We start from the raw sequence: 18,175 nt of genomic DNA, 5'->3' as shown, positions 1-18,175 counted from the left end.
GGAGGTTGTGGTGAGGTGGGTGCTGGTCACTGATTGGATAAGACAAAATGGCTCAAAGCTGATTAAAAGGCTGGAGCACCCCCCCCATCCAAGGCCAGGCTGAGAGAGTTGGGGTTGTTCAACCTGGAGAAGAGAAGGCTCTGAGAAGACCTTGTAACGACCTTCCAGTACCTGAAGGGGCTCCAGGAGAGCTGGAGAGGGGCTGTTCATAAAGGCTTGTGGGGATAGGATGAGGGGGAATGGGTATAAACTGGAGAGGGGCAGATTTAGACTGGACATAACGAGGAATTTCTTCATCATGAGAGCCATGAGGCCCTGGCCCAGGTTGCCCAGGGAAGTTGTGGCTGCCCCATCCCTGGAGGGGTTCCAGGCCAGGTTGGATGGGGCTTGGAGTCCCTGATCCAGTGGGAGGTGTCCCTGCCCATGGCAGGGAGGTGGAACTGGATGACCTTTAAGGTCCCTTCCAACCCAAACTATTCTATGAGTCTATAAAGTTGCTCCAGAAGAGGTTTAGATTGGATATTGGGAAATATTCCTTCATAGAAAGGCCTCTCAAGCACTGGCAGAAGCTGCCCAGGGCAGCGGTGGAGTCATCATCCCTAGAGGGATTTAAAAGCCAAAGGGACATGGTTTAGTGGTGGAGTTGGCAACGTTGGGTTTAGGATTGGATTCATTGCTATTAAAGGTCTTTTCCAACCTAAATGAGTCTGTGATTTTGTGGGTGCTGGCACAGGAGCGCTTATTGTCTGTGGAAAGTTGTTCATGAAGCACGATGGGAATCGTTCGGGCGCTCCACACCGGTGCCAGTTCCCATGTGCAGATTAGTCGCTGTGGCACCAGGCGGGCATGGGGTGATGTCGGTGGGACCCAGCAGGGCTCCCTCGGACACCAGGAAGGCGTTTTAAATCGGAAATAACAGCACTGTTGGGTGAAGAACCACACAGACAGGGCAGGAACCTAAATTTAGGTGCATTCCATGCCTAATGACTCAGCCTACATTCATGTTAGCGCCCGATATCAATTAAAACAGGAAAGATCCTCACCTAGGGGGAGTTAATAGAGCTCCACTGATAACGATATTAGTTTGCCCCAGCGACTGCGCTGGGGCCAGGCTGTTGGGCAGCTGGGGATCAGCCCCCACCAAGGGCATACTCATTAGCAGGGTTTTGCTAATTCGCTTCATCCCATTCCCTTCTCCTTCTGCTGATGCTCTTTCAAAGGCAGAACAATCCCCGAGTTGCTGAGATTGTGTTCCTTGCATGGTCTTCAGTCCCTGCTGTCCAGTGCAGCCCCAACAAGCTGAGACCGGGATGTGTTTTGTAAGATAGCGGTCTCGAATTTTCAGTCCATTCTGGTTAAGCCTGCAATTTCTGGTTTTTCTCTTAATGGAATTATCTACGCCTTGGGCATTTAAAAAAAAAACACACATTGTTGTGGGCATGAAAAATTAATTCCAAATTGTAGATAATTGCTAAAGCCATCGGACTCGAGGCTGGTGTAGCAGAGCTTTCCCAGGACAAGTGTGTTTCCCATTAGAGCTGATATCAATCTGTCAGAAGATCCTTTTGATTTTCAGATTTTTAGACTAAATAGTTGAGTAATCCTCGCTCTGTTCTCCCCCACCCTTTCGTCCTTTTCCTTAAGAAAACGCTTCTTATTGTTAGCAAGATACCTTGGAGCGCAGCCAGAAACTGCTGCCTCTCCATGAGAGAGCAGAACCGGCTGGGTTTGGGCAGGGGTTGTGTCGGAGAAGGCTCCCGCTGGTGATGCCACTGTGTTCGCTGTGAGTTCCCACGTTGAAAAGCCCCGGCTTGGCTCATGGTGAGCCCCACTGTTCCTGTCGGAGCGGGCTGCAAGCTGGTACTTTCTGTCATGATGCTGATAACATACAGGAATTGCATTCAGACTGGAATAAATCCATCCTCGTGGCCGTGCTCTCGGCTCTCTCCCTATTTTCCTGACCACAGTTACGTTCCCAGGGTTGGCAGCTGGTGTTTTGCTGCGGCATGGCTGGAGCTGTGACCTTTACTGATTCCACGTGGGTCGGATACTTCCCTAACCCAACTCCTTGTTGCTGTGTGACTCACCAGCTTTCCATCGATTCGTCCTCCCCGTTTCAGCTTTTTACCTTTTTCTCCTTCTTTCTCCGTTGGCTCCAGTGGGTTGTTGTCCATGTTGCATCCAAGGCAGGCGATGGTGGTCAGGCCTGTCGGATCTACCCGATGTCCTCAGCTCCATTGACGTGACCGCCCTGACCGCTACTAAGCTGAAATCATTTGGAATTTGATGTGGCCTCTTCCCTGTCGGAACCCCAGCGTGCGTGGTTACGTGATGCCATCGAATGACTCATGCCCATAATTACATATGTTCCAAGGGGTTATTCCCATTGTATTATTAAAACCCAGTGATGTTAGGGTTTTGGCAGGGACTCTCTTGCTTGCATGGTCTACAGATTTTGTCAATTAAATGAAGGAAAAATAGATTTCCAAGACATCAGAACAAGACAGGACTTGTACATCAAGCGCTTTTTAGGTGTGCTATTGAGCTGCTTTGCTTTATTTAAGCGATAAGAGCAGCACCAACCATCGTACTGTCCTTGTTGCAATGATTCCCCGCAGAGGAAAAAGCAGCTGACCTTCAAAACCATCCCAAGCACTGCCAGAAGATGCCGTAGGTGGTTTATCATCACAGCAGTTTTCCCAACTCGGTTCCTTAGGAATAGGTTTTCAGGGATAGAGCTTCTCAGCCAAAAGGCTCCAGGTTTGACGGCTTCCTGAAACCAGAAGCGATCCCAGATGGCATCGCCTTGGACCTGGACTTCCCCAAATGGGGAATGTTGTGTACATTGTGTACCTGGCTGCCTCTTTTTTTGTTTTCCACTTAAGATCCTGCTGCTCTTCAAACGTTGGGGAGATTCTGGCAAGCAGCTCCAGCGAAGTGGTGGTTTGGCATTCAGTGGGATACAATATATAGTCATGGATATAGATGCCATCGGTGCGATTTATAGTGACTATTGCACATAGCTGACATGTTTGTAATTTTATAGAGGGCTTTTTAGGATGTTGCACCCAACATCTCTTTCTGTGAAGACTGTTGACTTAATAAAATATATATATGTATGTATAAAATACCCCTTTCAATGTTCCCAGACAATGTTTTCCCTAATAACTAGGGAGAACCTGTTTCACTCTGCTACTCTATTTCCTTTAATCGAAGCCAAGCTTTCTTCTGAGTGAGAAATGGCTTTAACATAAACACGCGCTGCGCAGTGTATACATCGCCTCCGTCCCCATGGGCAGAGAGCTGGTAAAGCGCTGTGTGAGCAGTCTGCGCCGACATTCCGCTTGGCCACAGCTGATGAAAAAAATACAGATTTATATTACCCAGCGAGGATAAGAATGTCATGCAACCGCTCTGCGCTTGGTGAAATTCGTTTGCTTCAGCTCCTAAATCTCAGCAAATGAGACAGAGATTAAACAACGCCAAGCCCACGGTTGGGAGCTGTTATTGGCATGTTCCTCGCCCTTCGTTCCCCGTTGCGTGGGATGGATTTCCAAAAGCGAGGTGACCTGCGTGCACCCCACCTGTGCAGCCCAGATGAGGACGTTCTCCCTGCAGCGGTGTTGGTCTGTCTGTCTGTCTGCACGTCCAGCAACTGCTCCTCCAGCTCAGGTGTCTTAGATGGTCAAAGTACGCAGTGTGAACGTGAAGCCAGAGGAGCAACGTTTCCATGCCGTGATCTGTACAAGTTTGGCACCTGGGCAACAGCAAGTTGACCGAAGGTACTCAGGAGAAACTCCCTCTTTCCAGACGTTTCTGATCAGTTGGGATTTGACTTGAGTTTGGGGGAATAAAGCAAACCAAGCTTGTTCAGCAAACCCATTTATTTGTTTAAAGAAGCGTGTTTTACAGGGATGCCATGGAAAGAACACCGCACCAGACTGGGTTTGGTGGGCTGGGAGAGAGCGTTCCCGCGTGTGTGAGCTGAGGTGACTTCAACCTATCTCAGGAAAGCTCTGGCTTGGACTGGTGAGCTCAGCGTGCAAATCGCATTGGTCAAAGGCAAATGTTTCTAATTTCATACATGAATCAGCTCTCTGGCGATGGGAATAACACAATTCTTGAGCTGATTAAATAAAGAAATTAAATCAGATTTATTTTTTATATTTTCCATCTAATGTTTCTAAACCAATTTCATTTTAAAATCACCCATACCAAAGCATCTTGGATTTTCTTAGTATGTATTTTGAACTTTCCATTGCCTTTCTCCTTTTCTCTTCCCATTTTGCGATGGGAAAGGAAGAAAGAAGGGAAAAGGCTGCAAGAGAACGAAGTTCCTCAGGTTTTCTCTATAGAGAGTTCTATAAAATAGGCTGTGTTGGTTTATTAAATGCAGTTTAGTTTTGGAACATGAGTTACTGTGGAGAATCCAGTCAGTGAACGGAGACTCTGCGTACGGAACCTTCTAATACACTCTGGCTTCTCTCTAATCCTCGTGGAGAACCGGATCGGGAGGCTGCGGCGGGAGGGAGGGAGGGAGGAGTCGCTGATGGATTGGCAAGCTGAGGTTCACGAAAGGGTTACTGGTTATTGCTGCTAAAAAGCGGAAGGGAAAAATGGTTCTGCTTACATGCAATGCCGTGGCACAAACAAAATACTTATCTCACAGGCTGGAAAACAAAGTGAGATCGGATCTTTCCGCTGGGAGGCTTTCAGGAATCGTCTGAACACGATCCATAAACAACTCAAAGGGTGACTTTTAAGAACCTCTTTCTCCATCTGCTTGGTATGCTGATCATTTATCATTGTGCTGAAATGGAATCCCCTTTAAAAGATATAACGGCTTCTTGTTTACTTAAACGCAAAGTGGATGATGGGCTGAAAGGTTTCGCCGCCAGCAGAGCGGTCACGGGGAGCTTGGTACAGCCCCGGCGCTGTGCAGCTCCCACGTTCTGTGCTGAGCCAAACCAGACGGGGCGAGGGGAGCAGTTGGGTGTCCTCTGTTGGAGCCAAGTCTTTGGTGGGTGCCACGACCTGCTGGTTCTTCGCAGGAGAGGACCAGGACCGCTGGGCGAGGGCAGGCAGCTGTTGGGGTGAGCAGGGAACGCGGCTCCCGCGTTCTCACTCTGCCCTCCAAAACTACAGAGCAGCGAAGGGGGCACGAAAGCGAGACCGGCAGAGGTTGTGTTCACCAGGCTGAGCTCTGGGGTGAGCTTTGACCTGCCCGTCGCCTTACCAGGGGAGGTAGGAGCTTCAGCAACGCATCTCTGATCCACCCGGGCACACCTCTGGGAGCTGTGGCTCCATCCCTTGGGACCAGAGGGCTTTTCCTGAACTCTAGAGGAATCAAATGTCTGCACGTATTCCTACAGAGGAAACACATTCTAAGATATGAGGGAAACAGAGCCGTGTGCCACCTTTGTGCCACTGCCAAGGGCAAAGCTCTCTGTTCAGGTGTGCCCCATGTGGGTCTCGTGAGGTCCCTGTCCTGCACCGTCCTGGTCCCGGTTCCTCTGCTCTAGTGTCGGCTCTTCCAGAGCAGAAGCACTTGTGCTGCATCCAGGGAATTCCACTTGGTGGGATGAAGAGGGGTAGTTTCTACCGAACTTGAACGTTTGCTTCTCTTCTACAGAGCCCGAACGGTGCCTTCCCCCTCCTGCCTGCCTTCCCACCTGCCACGTGCCTGGATGGTGTCCGGGTGGATGGATCAGCTCATCCTTCTCCCGGGATGGAGTCCTGCAGCTGTGACTGTACAAACAGAGTCACAACGTTTCGGCAACCTGCGGTTTGGTGTAACCTCTCATTTTCTCAATCTGCTGCTGCCTGTGAACTGGATCCTTCCGTGGGGAATTCCACAGGGGCTCTGCCGAGCGCAGCCGGCTCCCGCGAGCGCAGGGCGAATGATTTGCGGCTGCAATGCAGCTGGCAACATTTTATGGGGTTTTCTTAAAGCTTTGGTGAGTTTCCCTTCCGCAAGTGAGTCTCTGTCCTGTGGGACACCAGCCTCCATAGGGGCCAAGGATGAACCACACACTCAGGAAGCTGGTTGTCATTTTGTTTTTTTGTTATTTTAATTCGAAATAACTCTTTTGAAGCAGATTCAGGGCAGATACCACTGACCTCTTACCACAAACGTTTAACATGTATTCGCAATGATAAAGTCATAACAGCTTAAAACACAAAATAAAGGGTAGGGGGAAGAGAAAGAGGCCACTGCCTTTGTGTGAGTCCAGTCCCAGGTTGGGGAGAGCGGCTGTGCGGGTCCGATCTCTTCCCACTGGCTGCAGCCGTGCTGCGCTGGGGCTGTGCGCCCAGTTTCCAGTTGAGTCCTCTGAAGCCTCACATCTGGGTCCTTCGCTGACTCACATTCAGCTTCTCCTCCCCGCAGCATCCCCTGCGGAGCCCTGGGGAGATGGGCTTCCTTCCCTGTGCTCTCCCATTCCTCGGCAGCGTCCGTCCTGGGTGGTGGGGGTGCCTGCAGCCTCCTTAAGTATTGTGTATGTGGTTTCTGTCGGGTCTGTGGGTCAGTCTAGAGTATATGTCTGTCTGTCTGGACACGCGTACGTGTGATGTAGCAGTGCTCTGGTTCAATAAAGCTTTCATATACATAGCAGCAATGATGTCTTGCCATCAGGTGACGGAAAGGGGCAGCTATTGGGGAGGGCTGGCGGATGTCACGGCAGCCGCGGCCCCTCTCTGTCTGCCCTTCTTCTTCTTGGTGCCAGACTTAGCGTCTTTGGTGTCTTTCCGATTTCTATTCCCATTCGCATTATCTTGCTTTCCTTGCTCTTCCTTTTTCTTCCGTTTCCCTGCAGGAAAGCAAAGGTGTGCCGTGAGGCTCTCAGACAGGGCAAACTGACCCACGGCCACCAGGCACCCTCCCCACCCGCAGAGGTGGCCGTGAGCTTTTGCCTAAATAAGAAACAGCGAAGAAGGATCAAATCTGGATTTAGCTTTGTAATAGCCGTCTTCAGTAGAAGTGTTAACACTTGCATTTCTCCGCGGCTGCATACCAAGCCCCTGAGCTAACGCACGCTGCTGCCTGCATCACAGGAACAGATCGGCCGCGTCTGCCTCCCCCAGCCCAGCTGGTTAATCCTGGTGCTGTTAGTCACTGCTCAGAACCAGTTTCCCTCAAAACTCTCAGCCCATCTGCAATCCCTGTCCATTCTATAACAGGATGACCAAACCACCATTCATCCTGAAGACACTCTAATTCCTGGGAAAAACCCAGACCTAAGCATTCTAGCAGAGGAGGAGACAACTCCCATCAGCGCAGCGCACAGCACCTTCGGCTGCTTGGCTGCCGTGTGGTTTTCCAGCCAGGGAAGAAGCTAAAGTGTCTGAAATCCCATGCAGGGAGTTGTGCAGATCATCACCCAGGGGCTGTGCGTGTTCCACCCTGCGCCTGGCTGCCACCACGTTGTGTTCCCTGTACCGTAGAGGGACGGTGAGATGCGCAGTACATTTGGGATACTGGACGATGGGCTGAATGCTTGTGCCCGAGAAATAAAGGGGTGCAGGGAGGGATGACGAAATATTCCATGTCTGCTCACCTTCAGGACACTGGTTCTTCTGCACAGTGCATCGCCGCACCTCCGTGGTGGGAGGACACAGGGACACGTCTCCGGAGGGAGCCTGCAGAATCCGCCGCGTTCGCTCTTCGTTGCCCTTCTTGAAGCCACAGAGCTTTCTCTTCTTGGAGCAGGGCCCCCAGGGCCCCCACTCACTCATTTCACATTGTGCTGTCAGATAACAAGAGAGGCCAGTGCTAACTTTTGTTTCTCTGTTGTTCTCTCAGGACTTCCCGTAGCTCTCGCAGCCATCACACCTCTCCCCCACTTTAGGCTCGAAGGGTACATGTGTTTCCCAGCAGCTTCCTAAATTTTCAGTGCACCCCCTTCCTTGCCAAACGGCACAAATGCTGAGCCGTCATTCCCAAACAGGCAGCAGGGCTGCTTCTCCCTATCCAGGATGGTTCCCAATCATGGAATCATAGAATCATAGAATAGTTTGGGTTGGAAAAGACCTTAAAGATCATCCAGTTCCAACCCCCCTGCCATGGGCAGGGACACCTCCCACTGGCTCAGGGGCTCCAAGCCCCATCCAGCCTGGCCTTGAACCCCTCCAGGGATGGGGCAGCCACCACTGCTCTGGGCAACCTGGGCCAGGGCCTCCCCACCCTCATGGTGACTAAATTCTTCCTTATTTCAACCCTAAATCTGCCCCTTTCCAGTTTGTACCCACTGCCCCTCGTCCTATCCCCACAAGCCTTTATGAACAGCCCCTCTCCAGCTTTCCTGCAGCCCCTTTCAGGTACTGGAAGGTCACTATAAGGTCTCCTCGGAGCCTTCTCTTCTCCAGGCTGAACAACCCCAACTCTCTCAGCCTGTCCTCATACAGGAGGTGCTCCAGCCCTCGGATCATCTTTGCAGCCTCCTCTGGACCCGTTCCAACAGCTCCACCTCCTTCTTACATTGAGGATTCCAGAGCTGGACACAATCCTCCAGATGAGGTCTCACAGAGAGGAACAGATGGGCGGAATCTCTTCCCTCGACCTGCTGGCCAGGGAATGCCTCTGCCCTCCGAAGGGCTGCCCTGTACCCTCACCCTCTCGACACAAGTATGATGACCAACACCTCAGAGGGGTTCATTTAATCATCTAACCCAAAGCAGAACAAGACACATGGCTGGACCCAACACAAAAAGCTCAGCGAGCGGTGCCCGAGCATCGCTTACCAGGGCTGCTGCACTCCATGGTGCCGTTGGCAGCAGAGTAGCCTTCGGGGCATGTGACGTAACATCTCCCTTTGTGCAAATACAAACCTTCCTTACATTTTGTGCAAAAGTTTCGACTGAAACAGGACTCACAGTTCTCAATTTTGCATTCTGGGGGAAAAAAAGAAGCACAAAGGTGTCATTGGATGTGAGTCAAAGACTCGGGAAACGCTTGGCTGCAAACTGGAGTTTGCTCCTGGCTCCGAGGGACACCCAACAGCCAGGGCAAGTCTCTGAACGTCCTGCCAGGCCTGGTTGTGCCACTCAGATAGAAGTCAGTGTTGTTTGCACCGTTCCCTGACACAGGACAGAGCCGCTGTCTCATAGCCAGTAGCAGCCGTTGCCAGGTCAGAATCGGGCAAGGTGGAAAGGTTTGGGCTGGTGTCCAGCTCGAGTGTCCGTCAGCCAACGTGGGACAGTGTAAAGTCCCCTGTTAGCTGCTCCAGCTGCAACTACGGAATGAGCTGCAAAGAAAAGGAGTTCGACAGAAATCTGGCCATGAGGGTGGTGTGCATGGGGCTGCCAGGGAAGTGATTGCATTTTTCCATGCCAGCTTCTGATTGCTCACAGCAAAGTGGTTTTTTTCCTCAGATTTCATCTCTATCTCCCCTCTTTCAGCTGAAAGCTGTTCCCCTTCGTCCTATCCCTGCACTCTCTGATAAGGAGCCCCTCCCCAGCTTTGCATCTTACTGGACCACTGGTCTCATACCACCACCTGACTGCAGCACGGAAAGACTCACAGAAGCTCTCAAAGACCAGGAGAGCCAAAACTCAAGTTAAAACCCATCTGGAGGGGCTGATGTGGAGTCAGCGGGTGCTTTTCCCCTTCCGAGGGCGCTGTTTGGGCACTGCTTAGCGGCTGTGCCAAAGTGGGGAAGCTCCTGAGTGCATCACCCATCATCACCACCACTTATGGGGTTGTTCCTTGGGTAGATTGCTGCTCAGCACCACCTATTCCCCTTCAGCACAGCCACAGCATCTCCTCTCACCAAGCTGACCACCCTCCCGCCTTCCGCCCTTCCCTCCCACCCCTGTACTCACTGATGCACTTGTTCATGTCTGTATTGCGAAGGCCAAAATATCCCAGTGGACAAGAGGGTAAGCAAATCCCAATTTGACGGATATCATTCCTCTCCAGAAGGATGAAGAGTTTGGGGGAACATCTCAGGCACCCATTGAACTCGGAGCACAGGTCGCAGCCTCTGGCACAGCCCTGACTCAGCTCGGTGCTAACTGGAAGGGCAAGAGAGAGGCAGTGGTTAGTGCCCACCTGCATGGCCGAGCTTGGCACGTGCCAGTTTTGCCCCCAAAACACCAGTATCTCCAGTAGGAAGGGCAGGGACCCGAGGGCTGCTGCGGCAACGCACTCACTGTGGCTCCCGGTCCTGCTCTGGTTGGGCATCACAACCCTATGCTTGATGTGACTATGTTGTGACTATGGCTGCAGTGAGGAGCAGGACCCAGAGCAGCCACCGACGCAACCTGGAGTCCCAGCGCTGTCTCTGCACCGGCCCTGCTGGGCACACATCTGTGAGGGACACAGGACTTGATGGGTCAATGCTTCCTGGCCATGTCCCCGCTTGGAGCCAGCAGTGCTGCCCTGCCAGGCTACAAGCACACTGCAGGACCTGGGAATGCTGCAGGACCTCATCACGCTGCAGGACCTGGACATGCTGCAGGACCTGGACACGCAGTAGGACCTGGACACACTGCAGGACCTCATCATGCTGCAGGACCTGGACATGCTGCAGGACCTCATCACGCTGCAGGACCTGGACATGCTGCAGGACCTGGACACGCAGTAGGACCTGGACACACTGCAGGACCTCATCATGCTGCAGGACCTGGACATGCTGCAGGACCTCATCACGCTGCAGGACCTGGACATGCTGCAGGACCTGGACACACTGCAGGACCTGGACACACTGCAGGACCTCATCATGCTGCAGAACCTTGGTATGCTGCAGGACCTGAGCATGCTGCAGGACATCATCATGCTGCAGGACCTGGACACACTGCAGGACCTCATCATGCTGCAGAACCTTGGTATGCTGCAGGACCTGAGCATGCTGCAGGACATCATCATGCTGCAGGACCTTATCATGCTGCAGGACCTTGGTATGCTGCAGGACATCATCATGCTGCAGGACCTTATCATGCTGCAGGACAAGCAGGGATCAGAGCTGTGTGGTGCTGGAGCAAAACCGCCTGACTGATTCTGCACTGCGCTTCGAGTCAGGCTGCATCCCAAGCTCCATCTCGCTCTGACCCTGCTCATGTTCACTGTAACTGGCAGTGCAGGAGATTTCACTGCCTTCAAAACAGAGATGTGTTCTCAGCTCCTAAGTTCAGTCCAAGAAAAATACTCAATCCCATGTCTTGAAAGCTTTCTGCTTTTAATTATCATCTAAAATGCTGCTTGTTTTGAAACCAATAGCATTCTTTGCAGGCTAGAATGCAGGTTATTTTTATTAGTTTATTATGCAAGCAATGTCCTTGTTTATAGGAAAGCTGTGTATTTAAAACGTGTATGTTTTTAAATACTGTGTTTACTATGCTTCAAAAGCAACCACAGAGCACCACAATGTCCATGTGCCAAAGGAGAGGTAAGAAAACTTTCCTCTCCCCTGTAGTGTGACCTGAGACCCTGGCAGCTCCACTGCTGCCCGTCCCATCGCGGGGTCCCCAGAGGCTGCTGCAGCCTTGGGAAATGAAACGGAAGGCAGAGGGGTTCCCCAACCCCGCAACCCCTCACCCTGCTAGAAGGGTTTGTTGGGTCAGGAATGGGACCTCCACACAGCATTTTGGGCTGTTACCCCCCTCACAGGGACCCACAGAGGATCTGGCCCCATCCCAGACCCACAGCGCCAGGTCGCGGTGCTGAGGTTTTGCCTCTATGGCAAAGGTATAAACCTCACTGGAAATTGCACTTTATAGCATTAGCCGTGACATCAAATCCTCCTTGTTCTCACAGGGCTCAGCAGTCCCAGCATTAATATAAAATCCTTTTCATATAACTTAATTTAAAATAGTTTTAATGTAAAACAGCTCAAAAACCCAGCTTACATAAAAAGAGGGCAAAGCCATGTGGCTGCTTGTGTGCCGATTCTGTCTGGTTGCCCTGGGCAAGCGCTGAGCTGGGACTATTTAGGCTGGAGGGATAATTCAACCCCCTCACACCGTGGCCCAAGAGCCGCTGGCACCCATGGGTGGCCGCTGGGGCAGAGCCCACTGGGTGCTCTGGGTGGGATGGGGTGGCCATGGGGTAAAGGATGCAGAGCAGCATTGGGGAGGGATGCGTGACCCGTGCTCTCCTGCTCCATTCTGTTCCTTCTACCGCTCACTTCTCCTGGGAAGGCATCTCCTGATGGTGGGGAGCAAAGGGTGGGGTGCGCACTGCTCTCTGCTCAGTGCCTGCGGGCGCAAAGGTGCGCAGGGGCGGTGGCTGATCGCATCCTGCCCTGCAGGGTGAACTTCTCCTGCTGCGAGCACCGCTGTGGGTCCTGTCTCAGCCAAGGACCGTGACCCCAAGCCACAGGCTGTGGGCAGCTCCTCCCTCACCCTATTTGCAGCATTAGTGGGGGCAGCAATCGCCTCCATCCAGCAGGACGGGGTAACGAACAATTCTGCATGAGAGTGGGACTTGGGGAGCTCCGAGGGCTCATGGGCACCCAGGTTCAGCCAGGAAACATATTCACCACCTGCCCAAACCATACAGCATCACGAGAAGAAGTAGAGAAGAAAAGCATTTCATACATACTTCGTCTTTGCCTCTTGCCCTTCACCACTTTGCTGCTGCCTGTTAGATCCATCGAGCTTAGAAAAACCGCCACCACAAACAGTCCAAGCTGCATAGTAACTCTCCAGCGCTGCAGCCCCTCCGTCGCCGGGTGGTCGGAGGAGCCTGCTCCACAGCTGGGGATCTCTTTGCCGCCGCTAAACTGTCTCAGGGTGGATCAGAGCCAAGAGTCTGTGCGCGAAGCCTGGTACGGGACCATATCCACAAGCTACATCAGCGACAGCGAGGTTAGGTAGCAGGTAACATGGCTCTACCTTCATCCCCGCGAAGAGCACAGGAGCTTGGCTCTAGTCCCATCTGGGGGCTCTGGCAGCGAGCGTTAGCTCCTTGCAGTCTCCAAGGGCGCTCCCAGGAACTGCAAAGGAAGAGGAGAACACATTAACCCGATGCTTGACATCACTCCTATAACGACCGGGCTCCGCGCTGCGGTGGGCGAACACGGAAGCTGTGGGTTGAAGTGGGGAGCGGCATGCAGGGGGTGCAGGCAGATGGCAGCATCCAGGGTACCATGGAGCGAATCACCCTCCGATCTCATCCCCAAATCCCTGTGTTGCTTAATAACAGTCAGCACAGATAGAAACAGGTGTTCGGGGCCAGGCTGGACGAGGCTTTGAGCATCCTGATGCATCGGAAGGTGTCCCCGCCTATGGCAGGGAATTGGAACTGGATGGGATTTAAGGTTCATTCCAACCCGAACCGTTTGATGATTCTACGAAACGCCTGTGGCAGCTTTGCAAGCTGTCGGGGCTGCAGACGGTTAGAGCTGAGACTTGTTTCAAACAGTGCCAGCCCCCCTCGGCCGCCCCTCCGCGAGCAGCAGATGGCTCTGCTGGGCTGCCAAGCATTCAAGATGTTTCCCATCAAGAGGGCACCTCTGGGGCTGGTAGTCAAGCTGAGCAGAAAGCCAGCTTGCCATCCCAAGCCGGAGACAGGGCTGTCTGGGGACAGGGCGGGATTGTCCTGTGAGCTGCCCAAAATGCCACATTTCAACTTGGAAGGAATTTCTAAACCTCCCAGCTCCCATTCCCCCAGCGCGGCAGGGAAGGGTCAGCAGAGGCAGTGCCGAGCTTGGCCGAGCACGGAAGCTGCTCTCTGCCCAAGGCTCACCGGCTCCGGCAGAGGAAACCCGGCGTCCGGCACGGCTGTCACTGCCCTTGCCAAGAGGTGGCCAAGAGTTGCCCAACATGCATGGCAGGACAGGGCGATGAGACCGCAATGCTGGGAGGCCAGACTGGGCGACAAACCAATTGCCCTGCTTGAACTTCTTGGAGAGCAAAGGGAAGCCTGGTGCAAAGGGAAATTGCCCGACGGCAGCCGGGCTCGCAGGGCTCTGGGCACAGCCAGCTCGAGAGCTGAAATGTGTCCGTGTCTGAGTGTCTGAGCTCTTGTTCCCGCTGGCTGCACTGCCTGATGCCCGGGGAGAGGCAGGGCTGCTGCAGAGCAGTGGGCACCTCCCTGGGAAACGCTCAGGGAGATGGTTTTCCATGTTTCCTGGGTTTGGCATGTAGGAAGGGCAACCTGCAGGCTGCACCGAGAGTTCTGGCACTGCCAGTCCCTGCTCTCTTGTCTCTGCAGCTGGCAGAGCAACGCCCCACCAACGGCTGCCATTGTGTGGGAAGCAAGGCGACAACATTCGCTCTGTGAAGTCAAATGAAACAGAAAATAGTTTTAATCCTTTTATAATTACTGCGCAGTCGCCGATGCTCCAAATGGCCAGTGGTGATGGTGCTGGAGCAAAGCCTGGCTGCACCCCATGTGCTGCCCGCAGGATGGACACGGGCACCAGGGTGGCACCCACCTCCCGTCCCCTCCATGGTGCAGAGGACCTGCTGAGGGGCCACCAGCCCTGCTCCCGCCCAGCAAAACACCTCAACAGCGAGGGTTGCCCCTGGCCAGCAGCATCCTGAGCCAGCTGCTGCAGGGCAACGAGCCCTGGGTACCGCTGAGCCATGCAGCAGCACGAGCCTTGATGCCAAGATGCGCCCCAGAGCGAGCATCTCACAGCAGCTTTGGCTCGGGTTTGCCGGCAAAACTTAGAGTCCATCGGGCACTGCCCGGCGCTGCCGTCATCCTCCCACTCCAGTGGCTTTGAACTTTTCCCGGTTCCCCTGCTGAGGCTGTGCCGAGCACCACAGGGGCAGGAGCCCGGCGCTCCCCATGTGCTTGGTGTTACGGCTCATGCACGGGATTTTCAAATAAATAATTAGTCGCTTGTGTAAACACCAACTTGTTCTGCACTTCCAAACCTGTTTGCTGCAAGCTGCTCTATAAACACTGTCAAGTGCTTAAGCTCGGAGTGGAGAGAGACCCCCTGCCAGCTCCACACCACGCTCGCTGCAGGGATGCGGGCACGGCGTGGGGCTCCTCTGCATGAGGGTGAGGTGGAACGAGCAGTCGGACTAGAAGGGACCCTCTGGACAGATGGCATGGCACAGCAGGACAACACATGGCATGGCACAGCCGGAGGACCCCAGGGATGCTGCTGGTGTGACCGGAGCAGCGTCAGTACAGCCTGACCCAAACTCTCACCCGAATTAGTGCCAGGAGCACCGGAGAGGGCGTGGAGCCATCGCTCTGGTCCGGCTGCCCCGTGGTTTTAATCGTGGCCGGGTTTGCAGGTGAAATGCGTTCGCAGGAAGCACACGCTGAACCTGCTCCGTGTCTTACGGTGTTTACACAACACTCGCACTTTAGGCAAAGCCCCCTCAGCGCTGGGACAGCAGCGGGGATGTTCTCAGGGAGCAAACACAGCCCCAGCGTGCCAAGAGCCAGCATGAAGCTTATGCCACAGCCCCCAGCTCGGGGCTTGTTCAGTGCGAGGGCAGGGGGTGCCACGGGAAGCCTTGAAGCCACAACACAAACCAGACAAACACACAATTTTCTCTCTCCTTGTTTCCTCGCTTTCCAGCCCAGAGAGAGCGCCTGAGCCTCTGGCCACAGCTGCCTACTCGGTGCAGAAAAGCTACGGGCACCCTGGATGCTAAAAATCCAGCACCAAAAGGCGGGTCACTCGCACGATCTTCATGTTTCGAAACCTCCCTGCGAGCACACAGCGCCTGCGGCGTGCCCACCGGCAGAGGCTGCGGCAGAAGGGCCGGGCTTCCAGTTCTTCCCACCCTCACCTCAGGACACAAATTATGATTGTTTCTGCTATTGCAGCCATCAGTCAAGCTCAGGTTGCTGCAAACAATTTCCAGTCTAAACATCGGCAGGATTTATGCCATTATCCCATCAACAGGAAGAATTCAGGGGTAACCTGAATTGCTCTGAATTCATTTATGGAGAGACCTGGCCCCTGCATCTGAGGTGACAGTAAGCCTTGTTTGCAATTCAATCAGGATTAATTGGTCCTGGGGAGCTGCAATACAAACCAGAAAATGTAAACCAACCAGATAATTTACCATTAGTCCTCCTACACACAAGGTGAGAAAGACCAACATTATATCCCCGGGATATTCAAAACCTAATCCACAATAACTAAATTGCTGATATATTGCCTCTTGCTGAATGTATCCGGCTCTCCTTAATGTAAACGGGCTCTCCAAAGGTTTACCGAGTTGGGGAGAGAAGGACCAGATGCTTGTGCGAGGGCTGGAGGAAGGACAAAGTCTGATTACAAGAGCAGCAATAATGAACCCCCGGCAATTGCCAGGTCGGCTGTCAACAACCAGCTGGACACCAGCTAGGAGTGCAGAGGAATTTGAGTTTCCAGGTCCTGGAGCTGGACACCAGCTAGGAGTGCAGAGGAATTTGAGTTTCCAGATCCTGGAGCTGCATAGAAAATTTGAATTTCCCCTTGGTAGTTAAGGGGGTGCAAGAGAACAGCTTTCAGAAATGTCTTTGCTGCAGGAAGAGTGGTGGGTTTGCAAGGTTTCACCCGGGTTGGTTTGGTCCCAGCAGTCTCCCGGCTCCACAGCAGACCAGCATGGGAAATAGCATCGGGAATAAATCACCCCAAACCCTCCTGAGCCCCAGGGCAGGCAAAGTCTGGCTCTGAGCACCTTGTGTACAGCAGCAGCCAGCTCCGCGCTGCCGGCGGCTTCTCCAACCTGCCTTGGTGTGAACTTCCAGGGAGCCCCTCAAACACCGCGAATGGCACCCAGCTCTCAGAGGCGCTGGGAGGAGGAAGAGGAAGAAGAAACAAGAGTAGGTTGCTAAGGAGAGCAGAGCTACATGTAAGGATGGGGTTTGTGGGGCAAGCAGCACCCTCGCTGCCAGCACGATGAACCACTGAGGCAGCCAAAGCAGGGCTGCAGGATGACAAATCCCAGTGGCACCAGAGCAGAGATATAGGATTCTACAGGAGAAGTTTTGCTCCTGTAGACCAGCACCGGGACCAGCCACCTTGTCCAAGGGTGGCACAGCTCTCAGGCACCCACCAAAGCCCTCGGCCAGCGTCAAGCGGCAGTAGGATGGGGTGATGCTGGTGCAGCATCCTGCATCCTTCACCCCACACCCTGCATCCTTCACCCCACCCCCTGCATCCTTCACCCCACACCCTGCCTTGGGAGGCACTACTGCTGCCATAAGCCCTCCCCACTCCAGCCCTGCCTGGAGAGCAGCTGAGCTGTGCTTTCCAGACAGCTGAGCTTCACCAGGTGGGTTATCACCAGCAGGAGAGGAGGCATCTTTCAAACAAGCAGAAGCCCACACATGCGTTTATCTCACTGCATGCCTTGCCCTCCTTTGGCAAAAGGCTCCAGCAGGCAAAACTTCCCTGAGACATCCAAAGCTCGCAGCCTCAGGTGTGTCTGTGCGACTCCCCAGCCCAGGGAGGGAGTAGAGCCAGTGGACTGCAAAGCTCACATCTTCCCTCGCTGCCTCAGCACCTGCCAGGAGACGCGGGTGTCAGGAACCGGCGCTGGGATGGCATGCGGAGCGGGAGCCTCACCGAGGCGTAGTCAGAGACCGTCACCAGATCCAACCTCAGTGGGTAGTAGAGAGACGCAAAGGGGTGAGCACTGAAGAGCAGCTCGGTGCCAGCTGCATAAATCCCTCCTGGCAGCAGCTGCGGGTGAGGGCAGCGCAGGAGATGCAAGCTGGGCTGCTGCAGGACCAGCAACATGGAACACCGCGTCTGCTTGGAGCCCCAGGCAGCTCCTCCAGCCCCGCGGCACCGTTATTCCTATTTTCAGAGCCACACAGAGCTGTGCCCAGGATGCTGGTGCTCCCAAACCTACTGTCTCTCCTCCTCCCACACCATCCTGCCTGCATGGGGTGACCCCAGGATTTGAGGTCCACTTTCTCTTTGGGCGAGTTGCTCTTTCCAAGAGATGTTTCCCTATCAAGCAAGGCAAAGACAGAGCTAACGCTCCGTGAGCAGCGCTGTGACACCCTCGGTGGCAGAAAGTCCAGGGCTCAGTCACGGTGGCTGCCACGGGCTGTCTCGTGCCCCTCCAGCCAGCAAACATCTCTGCACATGCACATGCAGAGCCACTTTGTTTTGCTTAATCCTTGAAGTAATAAAAGAAGGCTGCATTAAGTCAAATTTCCGAACCAGAAGGTCTTCATTTGATATTGTATCTGAGTGCCAAGTTCGGCAAAATCCCTACCCCATAAACTTCACTGAAAAAATAAAATCATAAAAGCCAATCTGGC

The 18,175-nt window shown here is 53.6% G+C and overlaps 1 protein-coding gene across 5 annotated transcripts in view; it reads right to left on the bottom strand.

Annotated features, from left to right (window-relative positions):
- Positions 1–5,241: 5,241 nt before the first annotated feature.
- Positions 5,242–18,175, bottom strand: part of RSPO1 (R-spondin 1) — a 29,766-nt gene continuing 16,832 nt past the window's right edge. For all 5 annotated transcript variants that reach the window (XM_054086674.1, XM_054086670.1, XM_054086672.1 and 2 more), the window contains 5 exons: positions 12,539–12,932; positions 9,820–10,011; positions 8,740–8,889; positions 7,557–7,745; positions 5,242–6,809 (listed from right to left, as the gene is read on the bottom strand). In XM_054086674.1, coding sequence (XP_053942649.1) covers positions 6,652–6,809; positions 7,557–7,745; positions 8,740–8,889; positions 9,820–10,011; positions 12,539–12,632 — 783 coding nt within the window. In that variant the 5' untranslated portion in view covers positions 12,633–12,932 and the 3' untranslated portion in view covers positions 5,242–6,651. The remainder of the gene's footprint in view (positions 6,810–7,556; positions 7,746–8,739; positions 8,890–9,819; positions 10,012–12,538; positions 12,933–18,175) is intronic.

Source organism: Cuculus canorus, chromosome 22 (genome assembly GCF_017976375.1).
Source record: "Cuculus canorus isolate bCucCan1 chromosome 22, bCucCan1.pri, whole genome shotgun sequence".
Taxonomy (NCBI): Eukaryota; Metazoa; Chordata; class Aves; order Cuculiformes; family Cuculidae; genus Cuculus; species Cuculus canorus.
Note: the sequence above shows the minus strand (reverse complement) of the source record. Positions and strands in the feature narration are given on the sequence as shown.